Source organism: Arvicola amphibius, chromosome 7, assembly GCF_903992535.2.
Source record: "Arvicola amphibius chromosome 7, mArvAmp1.2, whole genome shotgun sequence".
NCBI lineage: Eukaryota > Metazoa > Chordata > Mammalia > Rodentia > Cricetidae > Arvicola > Arvicola amphibius.
Window position 1 is genome coordinate 108,616,485 of NC_052053.1, and position 18,865 is coordinate 108,635,349.

Here is an 18,865-nt window from a genome sequence, read left to right on the forward strand (position 1 = left end):
ATCATGTAAACCAATACCGAGGAACTCTGCAGATGAAGAGGAACAATAAACTTGACAACTTAACGCAGCACTTACTAGATCCTGTAATAGAGAAAACGTTCCTCAAAGGACATTGCTGAGACAGTTTGTAAAACAGCTGTATTCTAGATGAATAGAGCCTTTTGTTGTTTGTTTGTTGAGACTGGGTCCCATGTAGTCCAGGCTGGTCTGCTGTGTAGATGAAAATGACCGTGAACTCCCAGTCCTTCTACCCCCACTTCCCAAGTGCTAGGATTACAGGTGTGTGCTACCACACGGTTAATGCTGTGCTGGGCCATGGTACATGCTAGACAAGCACTCTACCAATGAGCTATATCCATAATCTAGGATCATAGAGCTTTATTGTTATAAAATTTTGTGAATTTGATCTGAACTATGTTCTGATTCCACAAAAGAACATTCTTAATCTGAGATGTACTGCTGAAATACTAACAGTGTGAAGGACACCGCTTTGGTCTACAAGAGCTAGCTCCAGGACAGGCTCTAAAGCTGCAGAGAAACCCTGTCTCGAAAAAACCAAAAAAAAAAAAATCTTTCAATTTCCCAAGATTGAATGATTATTTTAGAAATATACACATTCTATAGAAATAAACGCTTATCTCATACCCATAGTTCTGTGCATTTGAGACTAGAGAAGTGTTATTGTCCTACCCCACAAATTGACAGCCTTAGGTCATAGCAGTCAGGCTTCCCAAAGGGGACCTTCCAGAAAGATAAGATGTTTTCTCAGCTCTTATTTCCCACTTTTTGTAGCATGAACCAGTAGTCTATCTAAGAGGTGTGTGTGTGTGTGTGTGTGTGTACACATATGTATGTACAAATACATACATGTTAGAGAGTTAGGAAGCAATCTGCCATCAAGCTCACAGTTGTTGACAGTCATATGATTAGCTACAAGAATAACAATTTGTCAACATTACTGACAAAAAAATCCTTGTGACTACTTACGTGAGTAACATTTTATTCCATTTATGGTGGACACCCCACTGTAGGTATTGACAAGGTAAATCAGTGAGTTACAGAGCCACAAAGAAATCATCTAGGATTGAGGAATTAGACCATGGTGGAAGAAGAGAACTGACTCCCACGGTTGTCCTCCACTTTGAGAGTGATTTGCGATATAAGGATATTCCGGAAATACTTCAAAGCCATTCAGCAGTGGTTTCCCCTTCTCTGTGAGGAGAGGCATGGGTAGGGTTGGGGGATGGTACGCACCCAAAAGAATATGGATGGGGCAAAATGTTAGAATTAGAAACTTGAGTATTCAGAAATTTTTTGTTATTTTTGCAGCTGTTCTATACATTTAACATTGCTTGCAAATTAACAATAAAAGAGGGAAGGTATTATTTGAAAAGCAACTTCAACATTAAGAAGCATTTTGTGGTGTATTGGAGGCCAAGTTCACTGGTTGGGTGAGGAGGCCAGGGCGCAGCACAGAAAGCTACAGAAACATGGAAGAGTTTGACACATATGCAGCTGGTTCACCACAGTGGTTTCTGTGCCTACTCAACAGGTGTGGAATGCATCCTTTCAAATCCTATAGAGAAGCAGCGTGGACCTCCATCAATCTGACACTTAGGTCTCACTCTTAGCTATGCATGTGCCTCAGTAGTCAAAGACTTACCTAGACATGCAAAGCTCTGGGTTCCATCCCCAATGCCACAGACAGTCTCTCCGTTTATCTTAGTGCTGAAAATCAAAGAAATAGTTAGCAAGTTATTGAACTGAGATTGTATCATGTAACCAGGAAACTCTAACTCTCCTGACTTTTTTTTTGTCTGCTTGACAAACTTGTAATTATTGTATGACTGTTTAAAGACAACATGTGAATTTGCTTGAATAGAATTAAAGAGAGGGGAAATTTAGTAGTTTTATAACTGAATTTAGGGTAGTTCCAAGTTTGGTAGAATTTCACAGCTGCTGATAATTGAAGAATTTAATAAAAATAAAAAACCTATAGTAGACATTTCATGCCATCAACGTTCTTATTTAAGATAAATATATATGAGAGAGGGGGGTGGGAATCTCACTATGCAGGCCAGGCTGGTCTTGAACTCACAGCAATCTGCCTGTGTTTGCCTCCCGCATGCGGGGATTAAAGGTAGGTACCACTACACCAGCTACTAAGATATTTTAATGTAGAGCTTATAGGACTCTTTTTATAAGAAATCTTTTTAAATTTTCACTTATTATGTATGTGTTTTGCCTCTATATATGTCTGTGTACCATGTAAGTATATTGTCTACAAAACAAAAAGAAGGTGTTGAGTCCCCTGGAACTGGAGTTACAGATGGTTGTGAGCTGCCATTGGGTTCTAGGAACCAAACCTCGGTCCTCCAGCGAGTGCTCTTAACCACTGGGCCCTCTCCTCTCCTAAGCCTGAGAAGTCTTTTATGTAGACAAAGTAAATAACTTTTATTATGTGGTTACTTAAAATTCAGAATAACAAAACCCGATCCTTTTTCAAACTTTAGGTTGTGTATTTTATTTTGCTCATTATCTTTTCGGTGTTGATTTAGTAATCTAGAGACTAGGACACTACTTCTAATATCGTAATTTAAACTACTTTCATTGTTAATCTTTTGGTGGCAAGATTTTTTTTAGATACCATTGGGAAAATCCGATGTCTGTATTCCAAGTAGGGGATAGTTTATAGGACACAATTGAAAGGTTTGGGGCCAGATCTATAGCAACATTCAAATAGTTACCTTTGAACTCCTTGAAATACGAGGAGAGCCTTTCTTGAAATAGGAAAAGACTTTCTGGTTAAGATTGTGAAATAAATTTGAGTGTGAAAATTTCTTTGAAGTCCTAATTTTCTCATAGTTGTTACTTAAATATATATTTATATACTTTCCATATATAATATCTATGTAATACTTGGATCTCTATCAAAAAAGTTTAAAATATTGGCATATAATCTAATATAACTTTATTATAAAGTATTTTTTCTTTTTGAGAGAAAGTTTTTTCTTCTGAGTGAAATATAAAAAAATTTTCAGCAGATGAAATAACACCAAAATTTGAAGAATTAAAAAATAACTTGTAAAACTTTAATTCTAAGGATAATTAAAATTTAAAATATTAACTTTAGTGATTTCTTGATACTAGAGTGGTTGACTTTAATGTTATAAAAATATCCTCTTGCGGATGATCTGGTTTCAGTTGCCAGTACCCATGTGATGGCTCACGTCCATCTGTGGCTTCAGTTCCAGGGCACCTGATGTCCCCTTCTGGTCTCTGTGGGCACCAGGCACACATGGTGTGTAGATATACATATAAACAAAACAGCCATGTACATAAAATAATTTAAAAATTAAAGTGTATCAATAAAACCTTTGTTTGCTTACATGAAACTTAATATACATTAAAGTGTTAAAATTTATCTTTCTTTGTATAACAAGTATATGTAAACTTTTTGAAATTACCAGAACATAAGTATTTAACTGTTAAAGAGCATGTAATAATTTTAGGAGTTGATCTTATTTTCTGCCTTCATATTAGTAAATTAAAGTAGCTTTCAATGTTTTTAAATCATGGGTATATAGTGTTGAGTTAGGGTGTGGGCGCCATGGAGCATATGCAGAAAACAAGCTTCATAGAGTTGGTTCCCTCCTTCCCCTTTACGTGGGTTCTGGAGACTGAGCTCATCTTCTGGTTTGTGCAACAAGCACTTTAAACACAGAACCATCTTGCTGACCCTGAAAATAACTTAAGCATCACGCTTTACACACTTTAAATCGTGTTGTGTGCTGGAAGTATGATGGTGTATGTAATTATACAAAGTTACAGCTGTCTTTATTAAGCACTTTAGTCTTCTTACTGTGTCCAAATATCTGACAAGGAGCAGCGTGGGTGAGGAATGGGTTACTCTGGCTTACAGTTGAAGGACACAGCATCCTCAATCCTTCTGTGGGTCAACAGCCTTTCCCAAACTGCGCTGCCAACTTGAACTTAGTGTCCAAACATTAACCTGTGGGAGACATTGCATATTCAAGCTAGTGCATTAATACATTTAAGTTTTAAATACGTGTTGCTGCTTTAACTACAATGACGTTGAGAATAAAACCAAGCAATGTAATTTTATCTTTTTCCTCCTTAGCAGTTGAAAGCATGTAGTGAAGAACAGGAAGACAGAGAGTGTTTGAATCAGGCTATCACTGCTCTCATGAATCTCCAGGGCAGCATGGACAGAATTTACAAGCAGCATTCACCTAGACGCCGACCAGGGTAATCTGAGATTATTCCAAATATGAATGTTTATGTTTCCCTCATTGTGTGTGGCGCTCACTTTCCCCAAGTATGGTTTAACTGCATTTTTTAAAGATTTGTTTGTTTATTTGTTTGTGCGTGCATGCATGCAGTATCCTGCCTGTAGGCCAGAAGAGAGCACCAGATCTCAGTACAGATGGTTGTGAGCCACCACGTGGTTGCTGGGAATTGAACCCAGGACCTCTGGAAGAGCAGTCAGTGCTCTTAACCGCTGAGCCATCTCTCCAGCCCCTTAACTGCATTTTTAAGTTATGTTTGTCCTTTTTTGGTTTGTTTTAGTCAGGAAATTGCAAGATTACCATTGTTATACTGTAGGACATATTTGTTCATTGAAATATATGTTTAATGAAATTTTATGTTGCTTTTTGCAAGCAGTGTGGAATTTTTTCCCCTATAATTTTGGTTCTTATGGCTCTAGAAATGTAGTACTTTGACAGTAGTGAACTTGGATCATTTGGTATTCAGGGGCAGGGCTAGAAGAAAATAATTGTTAGCAATATAGTTTAATATTTGGTTATTTAAGCTTTTTTATGCTGGGTATTCAGACTCAGGGCTTTTTAATGCCAAGCATGTACTCAGTCATTTAACTAGACCCTCAACTCAGCGTAATACTTTTGTTATTTGATTTGGTATTACATAATTATTGTAATTTAATAAGCCAAATTTATCGTTATTATTATTTTTTAGGGACCCTGTTTGCCTTTTTTACAATCGTCAATTAAGAAGCAAGCATCTGGCTATTAAAAAAATGAATGAAATTCAGAAAAACATAGATGGGTGGGAAGGCAAAGATATTGGACAGTGCTGTAATGAATTCATAATGGAGGGGCCATTGACCAGAATTGGTGCTAAACATGAAAGACATATTTTCCTCTTTGATGGCTTGATGATCAGCTGTAAACCTAATCATTGCCAGACCCGACTTCCCGGCTGTAGTAATGCAGAATACAGGTTAAAAGAGAAGTTTGTCATGAGGAAAATTCAAATCTGTGATAAAGAAGATACTTGTGAATGCAAACATGCTTTTGAATTAGTTTCCAAAGATGAAAACAGTGTAATATTTGCTGCTAAGTCAGCAGAAGAGAAGAATAATTGGATGGCAGCCCTCATCTCCCTCCACTACCGAAGTACTCTGGACAGAATGCTGGACTCTGTGCTGCTGAAGGAGGAGAACGAGCAGCCGCTAAGGCTGCCAAGTCCAGACGTGTATCGCTTTGTGGTAAAGGACTCTGAGGAAAACATTGTTTTTGAAGACAACTTGCAAAGTAGAAGTGGAATCCCCATTATTAAAGGAGGAACTGTGGTGAAATTAATTGAAAGATTAACATATCATATGTATGCAGGTATGTGAGACTAGGTTAACATATATGTATGCAGGTGTGTGAGACTAGATTAACATATCATATGTATGCAGGTATGTGAGACTAGGTTAACATATGCAGGTATGTGAGACTAAGTTAACATCATATGTGTGCAGGTATGTGAGACTAGGTTAACATATCATGTGTGCAGGTATGTGAGACTAGGTTAACATATCATGTGTGCAGGTATGTGAGACTAGGTTAACATACATGTATGCAGGTATGTGAGACTAAGTTAACATATGTGTGCAGGTATGTGAGACTAGGTTAACATATATGTATGCAGGTGTGTGAGACTAGATTAACATATCATATGTATGCAGGTATGTGAGACTAGGTTAACGTATGCAGGTATGTGAGACTAAGTTAACATCATATGTGTGCAGGTATGTGAGACTAGGTTAACATGTGTGCAGGTATGTGAGACTAGGTTAACATATCATGTGTGCAGGTATGTGAGACTAGGTTAACATACATGTATGCAGTTATGTGAGACTAAGTTAACATATGTGTGCAGGTATGTGAGACTAGGCTAACATATCATGTGTGCAGGTGAGACTAGGTTAATATATCATATGTGTGCAGGTATGTGAGACTAGGTTACCATACATGTATGTAGGTATGTGAGATTAAGTTAACATATCATATGTGTGCAGGTGAGACTAGGCTAACATATCATATGTGTGCAGGTGAGACTAGGCTAACATATCATATGTGTGCAGGTGAGACTAGGCTAACATATCATATGTGTGCAGGCATGTGAGACTAGCAAGTGCTTGCCTAGAGTCTGGGACCTGAGACAGAAAAACACATCAGAGTTGATGGATGGGAGTGGAGTGCCCTCCCAAATAAATAAAGAAAAATCAAAAGGACTAAATAATTCATTAAATGTTTCTAAAATGTGTCCTTAATTTCAGTGACAATAAGTGCTCATAAAATGTTTATTTGTGAAATTAAAATTGGAAACAGTTCTTATTCTCATTTATCAAGAAATGGTTTAGGCCCAGTCACTTGGGAAGTAGAGTGGAGACAGAAAGATAAGGCATTCGAGGTCATCCTTGGCTACACAGCAGTTTTTGAAGCCAGCCTGGGTTACAAGAGACCGTGTCTTTATAAGGAGGAAGGAGGGAGGGAAGGTGAGAGAGAGAAATATTGCATCTGTCAGGAAAAAAGTGGAAACAAAAAGGAAAGAAAGAAAACTGTGGTACTTAGAGTTAATTAAAGTGGATAAATTAAACATGAAATCTATTCTTTGCTCTGCTTTTTCAGATCCCAATTTCGTTCGTACTTTTCTTACTACATATCGTTCATTTTGTAAACCACAGGAATTGCTAAGTTTGCTGATAGAACGGTAAGAAAGACATATCTCACACACGTTAACGTTTTGTACTTTGCAGAGGTCCTAGCAACACCCTGTAGTTCTTGAACGCAGCTTGTGTTGTACCAGCAACACTGCTGTTCTCTTCAGCAGGCGTCCTGCGCCTCGCCAGGGAGGCGCTCCAGCGAGCAAGGGGGTTTTAAGTGGGAGACAGAAAAAACAAGCTTCAGCGCTGAAAATTGTATTTCAGTAAAGTTAATTTTGTTTCTTACAGATGTTTATTTACCTTTTACTTTTGCAATAGACTTGTTATAAAAAATATATACAAGGTTAAATAGAAGAGTATAAGCCCTTTTATCCATCATTTAACTTCAGTAATCATTGACATACCTCATTATTTCCTACAGATTTAGCCATCCTACCCCCAGGATTATTTTGAAGTAGATTCTAGACCAAGATTTTATCTAAATATTTCTATATGTATCTCTAAAAGATAATGATTATTATTTTTAAAAATCATGTATTATTGAGCCTAAAAATCAACAGATCCTACATTGCTAGTATCTAAATATTAAGATTTAGGCTGAAATTTTTACTGTATTTTTAAATTGCATTTTAAATGCTTTGTAGTTGAAAATATAAAATGTTGACCTTTTCTGTGCTTATCAGTGCTACCTATAACACTTTTTTAAAAATAAGAATAAAAATACAGGGACAGGAAAGACGGCTCAGTGGTTAAGAGCAGTAGCTGCTTTTCCTGAGGATCCTTGTTTGGTTCCCAGCACCCGCATGACCTATATAACTCCAACTCCGATGGCTCTGGTCTCCATGGGCACCTGCGCACGAGCGCGCGCACACACACACACACACTCCCTTATGCACACGGTTATGAACACACACAGAGGTATGTACAAATAGTAATAATAAAAATAAATTCTTACAAAAAGAATACAAACCTTGGTACCAAACAGCGAAAGATTTCTTATGTGCAGGCTTCCCTTGGGGTGAGTGATGCAGTAATTGTGCTTCCTACATAATGATGGAAGAAGGATTGCTTAGCCAAAACCTCTTCCTGATGTATCCAAGTCTCTCTCATTTATATATGAACACATTTTTCTTCTTTTGATTTTATTCTTAGGTTTGAAATTCCGGAACCAGAACCTACTGAGGCAGACAAATTGGCACTAGAGAAAGGCGAGCAACCCATCAGTGCAGATCTGAAAAGATTTCGCAAGGAATACGTCCAACCTGTGCAACTCAGGTTTGACCTGAATATTACAGCTTTAAAATACTTTATTATATAGTTCATACACAACAAGTTCTTAGCTCTTAGTTCAAATCCTTCTGTCCTTAACTTATTTCAGCCAGGTTTCCCTCTTTCTCTTTAAAGGTAATTTTTTAAATAACCCAATGTAGTTTAATTATTTAAATATATTGCACTGTTTATATCATGTGTATGTCCTTGACAGGACATATGTTTATACACTGAGATGCCTATATGCTCTTTTTATTTTTTGTCTGTACTGTGGTGTGCATGCATGTGTGTATGCATGTTCACATGTGTATGGCACACATATGTATACAGGTTCATGTGCATACAGAGCCCCAAAGCCAACATCCAGTGTGTCTTTCTTGATTACTATCTGCTTTATTTATTGAGACAAGCTAGTGTAGCTAGCTAACTTTCCCAGGTCTTCTCCAATGTCTTCACGACAGAAGAATCTGTTGTGGCTGTAGGTAGCCCCATATAAACTTATCTACTCTAGCCTTTTTCCCGGTTTTTTCTTCCACATCCCACTATGCTAGTGTAGTGATTGTGTTTGCTTTCACAGCTGTACCTCCTTCCCTCCTCAAAATATATAGACATTGGATACTTTAAGAAATCCTTGTAGGAGTGAATGTATATTTACTATACATTGCTAGGTACTTACTGTATGCCAGCCATTACCCATTAGTGCTTTATCTTTTCTATATTATTTTTGCAACACCATTTTTGTAGTGCTAGGGATGTATATAATTTTATGCATACTTCATATATAAGAAAATTAAAACTGAGCAAGATAAAGTAATTTGAAATAGATTTTATAAAGAGAGTGGCAAGATAGGGTTAAAATCCATACCTGACTTCCTTAGCCAGCATATTTTTTTTCTACTAAGCATTGAAAATTTGAAATTCATTTGACTAGTCCCAATAGCCCAAATGAGAACCAAAGTAACTACTTCTTTCCATTGCAAACCCTTTATTGTACGGATAGAAGACCTCTTCTCTGTGACCACCATGTTCTTGGATGCTGTTGATCAGTAGATTGCAGCTTCAGAACTGAGTTTGTTGATTATTTATTTTACACAGTAATTGCCACAAATAAATGCAGTCTCAGGTAATGGCAATGCCAATGGCTGTCTGATCCTAACATGGCTTTCCTTATAGAAGTTGAACTTATTTACCAATCAAAAATAGAGAAGTAATTAAATTTTCTCTAAGAGCTTTAATACATTTGGTCTAATCTACAGTCAAATTAAGTCTTCTTATATGAGGCATACATTTATGAAATTGTTATTTGGAGGAAGAAAATGATCTTAGACTCAGTCATGTTGATTTATTGTGTTCTGGCTTTATATTTATACAGTATTACAAGTATAAAAATAACTGACTGCTATAATCTTATGGTACCACAATACTGTAATTCCGCTGGTAAAAAGGGATATATGGAAGTTATATGTTACTCTACTTAGGATGTTTCAGTGGCTTACAAAATACACACCTTTTTAATAATTTCAGGAGTAGCAGGGCCAGATATCACAGGTGCTCAGAAAGCTGAGTCAGGGAGATCAAGGTTGGTCTGGGATACAGAGCAAGTTCAAGACCAATCTAAGAAATTAGGTAAGACCCCTTCTCAAATAAAGCATAAAGACATGGCTGGGGACAATGTGTAGTGGTAGGTTACTTGCCTAACATGCTTAAGGCCTTGGTCCAATCTCAATAAATATTCAGGAATAGTAGAGATTAGATTGGAGTAGTTAAGGAAGACATCTTAAGCGAGGTAAAATTTAAGATTCCCCTGGAAGAATGTGTCAGATTTAGCTACACAGAAACATGGTTGTGCATACTAAGGAATATGGGAAATCGTGCAAAGGCAAACTTGAGACTGATGTGCAGAAGAAATAGCCATGGGAATTGGTGTCAGAGGACAAAGAGAGTGGAGTGAGATCAAGTGTGAGTCAAGAGGCCTGACATACACCAGCTGCTGAGCCTGTGAGGATTTTGGTAAAATGAAAGGTGGTTTTTCAACATTTTCCTTTTTTTTAATGGTTTTTTGAGATGGGTTTCTCTGTCTAACAGTCCTGCTGTCCTAGAACTCACTCTGTAGACCAGACTGGCCTCAAACTCAGAGAGATCTGCCTGCCTCCCCAGTGCTGGGATTAAAGGCGTGCGCCACAAGCCAAGCAAGATGCAGGCATATTTTTACCGCGCCTCAGAAAGATGCTCTGCGCCCTTCTAATAGAGCTGTGTCCATGCCCAAAGGCACTATTCTGATTCCCCCCTCCATAAACTAGTTTTATCTTTTAATTACATTTAAGTAGGTCTTTATTATTTTCATTTCAGTCCTCTTAATTAAAATGCTTTTGAGAATGATCCATGTTGTTTCTATCAGTAGTTTTAAAAATTATTGCTATGACCTTATTATGAATTGTAACTCTTTGACTTAGTGCAAACAAATGGCTCAGCATGACTAGATGGAAACATAGGTATATGTTCAGCTATAAAGGAAACGGCCAGAACTTTTCTGACATAGGAAGATTGTTGTGAGTTCCAGTGTCCATACCCCCACCGTGTTTGTGGAGGGCCTGTTTTACGCCTCAACTGTATTTCTGAGTATATAGTTTCCCACTGTGCTTTGTTTCCCTTCGTGATTTATTATAAGAACTTTTGCTTCTTTCTGGTTATTCATACTCGTAGTACAGAATCTGTTTAGAACGTCTCGTCTGTTTTACTAAGTTGTCAATCTTTTATTTTTTTAATGGAGGTATAGGGGTGAACTGAGAAGGTTGCAGTCTCTACTATATTTTTTCAGGAAAAAATATTTTGTAAAAGGGGGGAGGAGGAGGGAAGGAGATGGAAATTTTTAAATATAAAAAAAAATAAACCATGAAAAAAAAAATATTTTCTTCCACTTAATGGCTAGCCCATTAGTTTTCTTACTGATGTTTTGATAAGCTGAAACTTTTAGTTTTGATAAGATCAGATGGTGAGACGTTCTTTCCTCTAACAGCTTCAGAACTGTAACGCTGTTGGAGGAAATGGAGCTGCTTGAATTGATCTAAGCTTATGCTTAGATCCAGCAGTTATTGATCTAAGCTTATGCTAGGAGCCAGCAGTTGTGTGATCTCTTGATGCACCCCTGAGCTGCTGCACTGACCAGCCCTCAGTAATGTGAAGTTGTTCCATACAAACAGCATGACACGAGGACTGGAGAGATGGCTCAGTGGTTAAGAGCATTGCCTGCTCTTCCAAAGGTCCTGAGTTCAATTCCTAACAACCACATGGTGGCTCACAGCCATCTGTAATGAGGTCTGGTGCCCTCTTCTGGCCTGCAGGCAGACACGCAGACAGAATATTGTGTATATAATTAATAAATAAATATTTAAAAAAACAACAAAAAAACACAGCATGACACACGCTGAGAGTAGCCCATCCTGTTGTGAGGGAAGTAAAGGGCCTACCTAGAAATGATCATTTTTGAAGTAATGAAATAAAAAATTGCTAATGCAATTAATTTATATTACAGTATATCTGTGGTAGTGAGTGGAAATTGCATCTGTATAGAGTATTAAATCTGTATACTTGCAATATCGTAAGTAAATGTATTGTGATATTACAAAACAAATGTTCTCTCCAAAGTAGTATTTTTGTCTTTGGAAATCAACAACGAGGTTACAGACTTATTTGTAGCTTACAAAGAAATGATAGCGGTTGAATTTAAAATCAAACATAGTAAGTGATAAGTTTTCCATTCTATGTGAAAATGCATCAAAATTTATATTTCAAAAATGATTTTCAGGGGCCTGGGAAAGGGTTAAGTCCACAAAGTGCTCGCCATGCAAGCATGAGGGCCTGAGTCCAATCTCCAGCACCCAGGTTAAGATCTGAGTATGATGGTGTGAGCCTGCAATTGTAGCCCTGACAGGGGTGGGGACAGTAGGGGCTTGGAAACATGCCAGCCAGCTTAACTTATTGGTGAGCCCCGGGTCCAGTGAGAGAGCCTGTCTCTGATGACGACAACAATAATGACCATGACATAAAGGAGTGATTGAAAAAGACACATGATGTTGACTTCTCTCTCACACACACACACACAAATGCTTTTTCTGTTTAAGAACTTAATATATCTTGTACTATGGAGCATGATTCTTTTATATATGAATAAAGAAAATGTTCTTTTTTTTAATAGGAATGGGTAATAAAGAACAGAAATGAGGTTTTATACTTTACAGCATCTTTAAAGTATCAGTTTACTGCACAGTCTGAAAACTGCCCTTTCTTATATTTTTGAATATTGAGTATATATTGGAGGTTTGTTTATGTCTTTGCATATGGAATTCACTTCATAATAGAGAAATGAAAGAAGCTTAACTGAGCACTTAGTTTCACTAAATGTTTCTTTCCATTTTATCAGGATCTTAAATGTCTTTCGCCACTGGGTTGAACATCATTTTTATGACTTTGAAAGAGACCTGGAATTGCTTGAAAGACTAGAATCCTTCATTTCAAGTGTAAGAGGTATATTATTGAAAGGCTTGATTGAATCTTGTGTCGTACATGAGTGTACTTTAGAAATAAACTACTTATCACATTTAGAAAACTGAAATCATCCTGCTGTCTCCTCTGAAAAATCTGATGTTTTCAGCGTCATCTGAAATCATAGAACCTTGTCTTCTCAAGTGTCTGTTGTCTTCTGGTTCTGCCCTGTCAATGTTGGAGACGGAGCACAAGCCCTGCTGAATACATTCACTAGGCCAGTCCTTGCCCTACACTCAGCAATCTCCTCAGCTGCCTTGGCAACATTTTGAGGATACTTCTTGTAGAGAAGTCAAAGACCTTTAAAATAAATTTAGTATATTTAGGGGCTAACTTACTGTTGTTTCAGAGGACTCAAGTGCTGTCCTCACCACCCCATCATGCTGCCTATGGTCGCCTAAACTCCAGCTCCAGGCTGTCTGTCAGATGTCCTCTTCCGGCCTCTGAACACTCATGGTGTATATATTCTCTCTCTCTCTCTCTCTCTCTCTCTCTCTCTCTCTCTCTCTCTCTCTCTCTCTCTCTCTCTCTCTCTCTCTCTCATACTCATAAAAATTATCTTAAATAATTGAACATTTTATGTCACCTCAAGGTTCCATCCCTTCAACTAAATAAAATATGATTAAATTTTTCTCCTATTCTTCTTAATCTTGTTCTTTAATTTGGACCATTAACGTTGAAAAATAGTATTTATTTCTGGAAAAGTATTACAGGAAATCCCTCTGCACTAGAAAGATAAGTGTTTCCTACTTGAAGTTACAGAATCACAACCTATCATATGAAACTCTGGGACTTGATAATTAAACATATAGATGTTACCAAAATGTGGATTATTAAATAAAGCACAAATTTGTTTTAACTAACAGTATACGGCATTGCCTAAAAATAACATAGCAAGCCTAACTTTCTCCATGTCCTGTTTGTTGTTCCTTTCAAAAAAGCGGGAAGCCAGTGTTCTCACCCACAGCTTCAAAGGTTTCAGTCTGTGCTTGGCTGGCTCCATGGTTTGGGGTTGTGATTTGAAGCAGAGGCTGTAATAATGAAGCTATTCGCCTCATAGCAGCTAGAAAGCTAAGAGCTTACTTGTTCTTTAAGGAAAATTTTATTTAAAATAGAGATTGTATTCCTTTGTCCAACTGTGAGATAGCAAAAGTAGTTTTATTGTGTGTTTGTCTCTTAAAATTGTTCTTAATACTAGATTAAGTTTAAATTTTATTTGTATTAATTTATTTGTTTAATTTTATGTGTATGAATGACTTTGCCTGCATGTGTGTCTGAGCACATTCATTCCTGATACCTGTGGTCATCAGAAGAGTGCATTGGACCCCTGAAACTGAACTTATGATCATGATCTGCCATGTGGGGCTGAGAACCAGGCCTGTATCCTCTGCAAGAGCAACCAGTGCTCCTAACTGCCCAGCCATCTCTCCAGACCTTCATTTTATATTTTTGAGAAAGGGTCTCGTGGATCCCAGGCTAGATTTGAACTCATTAATGTAGGAAAGCATGATTTTGGACTCTTGTTCCTCTTCCACCTTCTGCTTGCTGGGGATAAATTATATCAAAGCTATTAATGGAAACAGTAAATTTTTCATAATCTAAACTTTAAAATGTATATATTAGATTTATTTATTTAGAGAGAGTATGTGTGTGTAAATGTCATACATTCTTTCCTGTACAAATTATATTTCAGAATAACCAAATGTTTCATGAGGGATAGTTGAGTTTTGAATAGAAGTAGTTTGCCTAATAATTGAAGACATAATGTTATATCACCTTCTACAGTGCTAGTAAAATAATAAATCTATAGGAGAGAGCGATGGCTCAGTGACTAAGAGTGCTTATTGCTCTTGCAAAGGACCCTCACACGGGCTCCTAACTGCGTGCAACCAGCTCAAGGGGAAGCAGACATCCTCTTGTCTCCAAGGGCACCTGTGCATACACACACACACACACACACACACACACACACTCATATTAAAAATTTTTAAATGGATTAGTGATTTAGAATTAGTAAATATCTCAAAAAGAGAAAAAAAGCAGACACCTTACGTTGGAATTAGATTAGTGTCTATATCTCAGGGATAGATAAGCATGGCAAATGATGCCAGAGGTATGAAATTGCAAAAATATAAACTTGGAAAAATCCCACAGAATAAATGGCATAGGATAAATAATTTAGTTTCTTCAGCAAATAAATTGTAAGTATTTTGAGTAATAAAAGGGGAACCTGTGTATTAAGGAAAATTATATATGTATTGACTAAATGTCATGTTTGTATCCTTTGTAAATTTTAATTTTATTTATTTATGTACATGGATGTTTTGCCTACATAAAATGTATGTGTATCATGGAGGCAAGAAGAGGGCATTGGATCCCCTAGAACTGCAGTTACAGCCTGTTGTAGGTGCTTGGTACTGAGCTCGGCCACTGGAAGGTCAGCTGGTGCTCTTAACCGTTGAGCCTTATCTCCAGCCCCTTATGTCGTTTTAAAAACAAGTCAACTATATGAAAACATTTGGGCGGTGGTGCATGCCTTTAATCCCAGCACTCGGGATGCAGAGGCAGGCAGATCTCCATGAGTTCGAGGCCAGCCTGGTCTACAAGATAGTTCCAGGATAGGCACCAAAAATTCTAGAGAAACCCTGTCTCGAAAATCAAAAAAAAAAAAAAAAAAAGAAAGAAAGAAAGAAAGAAAGAAAGAAAAAGAAAAGAAAACATTTGAGAGTTAAATTTGAATACTAGCAAAATATTTGAAGATATCCAGCTATTGCTTTGCTGGGTGTGGTGGCAATATCAGCGTTTAGGAAATGGAAGCCCAGGGGGTGAGAGTCTGCGGCCTCTGTTTAGACTACACAGTGGGAGTCTGTCTGAAGAAAGGTTCTGGGGACCAGTGTTTCTATGTAGCAGTGGTGCTGTGATTACTGTGAAGTTTCTACGGTCACACGCTTGAAAACAAGTGAAGTGCTGACTGTCTGTCGGTGTTGAAGCCAGGTGGTCACGTCAAGGGCGTTTCTCTTGTTTTCCCAGGGAAGGCTATGAAGAAATGGGTAGAGTCCATTGCTAAAATAATCAAGAGGAAAAAGCAAGCTCAGGCAAATGGAATAAGCCATAATATTACCTTTGAAAGTCCACCTCCACCAATCGAATGGCATATAAGTAGACCAGGCCAGTTTGAGACATTTGACCTTATGACACTTCATCCAATAGAAATTGCACGGCAGTTGACACTTTTGGAGTCTGATCTCTACAGGTAGGTAATGTTAATTTCTTGCTTTATTTCAAGAACTTCAGGTATGCGTCTTACCTGTTTACAGAATATTTTGCTAATTATACATGAGTATTTAAGAGTGGGCCAGCAGAGTGAGAAGAGAAAACTGGTCCCTCCAAGTTGTCTTCTGACCTCCACACACGTGTTTGTGCACACGCACCCCCACACACCCTAAATAATTGTTAAAAAAAAAAAAAAGAAAGAAGAAGAATTCTTCTGTTTTTGTTTTGAGACAGGCTTTTACAATGTAGTACTGACTAAGCCTCGATTAGAGGTTGCAGTCCCTAATGACAAGGTGATGACTAACTCCACAGAACAGTGGCTGCTTCCGAGGCAGCCCCACTCCTGATGTGCCCTAGAATGCTTTAGTCCGAGACAGCGCCGTCAGTCAGTGTGGGTGTTAGGTTGTTGGCTGACCAGTGAGTGGATAGTGTGTTGTGACGCAAGCCTTTCTTTACAACCCAGGCTCCAGCGACTGCCTAGACTGTGTAGGAACCTACCATGCTCACGTCATAGCCTTTTGGGTCCAGAAGCCCCTCATTTGTATCCAGCTGGGTGTGGTGGTATAAGCCTGTCAGCTTAGCAGTCACGAGGTAGACAGCAGGAGGATCCAGAGTTCAAAGCCAGCTTTAGCATATAGCAAGTTTAGGGCCAACCTGAGCTACATGAAGCCTTGTCTGAAAAAATAGAGTAAACAAAACAATACAAAAATTCTGGAGAAGTTATTCTTCCTCATCAGGAGATTTTTTTATTAATAATTAATTAATTAATATTTTGTAATGGGTAGTTTGTGTGGATGTCTGCATCAAGTTGCATTGCCTAGTGTTTCCGGGTATTGGATCCGCTGGGACTCAAGTTACAGACACTTGTGAGTCACCATGTGGGTGCTGGGAATGGAACCCTGGTCTTCTGGAAAAATAGCCCGTGCTTTTAGCAGCCTTTTTTTTTAATGGATTGCACTGGGAAAAAGCAAGGCTATAAATGTTACTACTCTGGAGACTGTAGGAAAGAACAAGAGATAAACTGTCTTCATTAGAATTGGTGTCTGTGCTTTGTGCTGGTTGTGGCATTCAGAATCTTACCTCTAACATGCCACCAAGTGTTTATAAACATCTGACTAAGAATACTATGCTATATTTTAAGTAATGTGGAATTCGATTAGTGTTCAAAATAGTTTTGTATTGTGATTTGTGACAGGTAAATATAAACTTGTTACTTTAGGCAGCAAAGCAAATAGTACTGAATAAAATTTTTCCTCATGATTGAGTGTGAGATCAGTTTTAAAAATGATATGGATATCATTGTTTTAAAGTATGTAACTCCTTGTAGACATGCATGTGGCTATTTTGTGGAATAGAAATGCTAAGTGGTCTGTGATCTGTTTGATAGAAGAAAGGTAACATACAGACATTGATACTGTGGGTAAATTTCTGGTGAATAAAGTTCTGAGTAAGAAAAGTTATTCTGAAAAAACCAGATATGTTGGCAGATGCCTACAATCCCAGCACTTGGAAGACTGGAAGGAGAAAAGGCAAAAGTTCAAGGCTTTGTTCTAATACAGAGAGAATCCAAGGCTATCCTTGACTATATGAGTCTTTGTCTCAAGAAAGCAATAAATACACTCCAAAAACTGTTAGCAGGTACCCGTTTATCTTCAAGTCTACTGACCAAAAGTTTTTAAATATTGAAAATTAGAGGACATTGATGGCAATGACATTGGCCAGTTTTTAAATTATACAGTTCTGACTCATTAATGGTTATGTCTTCTCTTCTAGTTTTTATTAGTTATTTCAAGCATTCCAAAAATATAGATAATAATGAATGTTCATGGACAATAAAATTATTATTTTAGATAAGATTGAAATTCTTTTAATATTTATTTATTTATTATATATACAATATTCTGTCTGTGTGTATGCCTGCTGGCCAGAAGAGGGCACCAGACCTTATTACAGATGGTTGTGAGCCACCATGTGGTTGCTAGGAATTGAACTCAGGACCTTTGGAAGAGCAGGCAATGCTCTTATCCTCTGAGCCATCTCTCCAGCTCCCAAGATTGAAATTCTTACAATTTTCCCTAATTACACTATTCTCCTTTCCTTCCAAAATATTATTATTACCCAGGACTTGATATTTATTCTCCCTGTTTGTCTTTATAGTTTGGGTGTCTGTGTGATAGCCCTAAGTAATACGTAGCATTATCTTGCATATCTTAAGCCACATATATTTATAATACCACTCTGTGCCAAGTTGTTTTATTTAGATTATTTTTGATATTTGTTCAAGTTGATATTGAGTTCAATTTACTTACTTTAGCCACTGTGTAATATTTCATTATGACTATTCTCTGGTTTCTCTAGTTCTTGATAGGGAGCTTCTAGGCAGGTTGGGGGTTTTCACTTTTATAAACAATGTCACTGAGCATTCTTGTAAATGCATTCCCACTACTGTGTAAGTTTATCCTAGAGGCTGAGTTGCTTTCTCAGTGTGTGTGTCTTCAGTGCTGTGAGATGTTACCAAGTTGTCAAGTGGTTGGTGAACCACCTTCACCTCCGTACCAGCACTGGAGGCGTTCTGCTTTCTACTTCACCTCTGGTGTTCTCATCAGACTCCTATTAGTTTGACAGGTATAAAATGGGATTTTATTGTAGGTTTAGGACCCCTCCCCGCCCCAAGTGATAAAGCATTTTTTCGTGTTTATGACTGAGTCTATTTCTTTGTGACTTGACTTGCACATACATTTCTCAGTTTATGCTGTGGAAACATTTAGATAACCTGACGCTAGTCTTTTGTAGGGTGAGTTGTGT

The 18,865-nt window shown here is 37.6% G+C and overlaps 1 protein-coding gene across 4 annotated transcripts in view; it reads left to right on the forward strand.

Moving 5' to 3' along the window:
• The window catches only part of Sos2 (SOS Ras/Rho guanine nucleotide exchange factor 2), a 102,898-nt gene that overhangs the window by 65,094 nt on the left and 18,939 nt on the right, over positions 1-18,865 (forward strand). For 3 of the 4 annotated variants that reach the window (XM_038335753.1, XM_038335755.1, XM_038335756.1), the window contains 6 exons: positions 4,142-4,269; positions 4,999-5,654; positions 6,942-7,023; positions 8,129-8,251; positions 12,666-12,769; positions 15,818-16,040. In XM_038335753.1, the coding sequence (XP_038191681.1) occupies positions 4,142-4,269; positions 4,999-5,654; positions 6,942-7,023; positions 8,129-8,251; positions 12,666-12,769; positions 15,818-16,040 (1,316 nt within the window). The remainder of the gene's footprint in view (positions 1-4,141; positions 4,270-4,998; positions 5,655-6,941; positions 7,024-8,128; positions 8,252-12,665; positions 12,770-15,817; positions 16,041-18,865) is intronic. The other variant, XM_038335754.1, reaches the window with a different exon arrangement.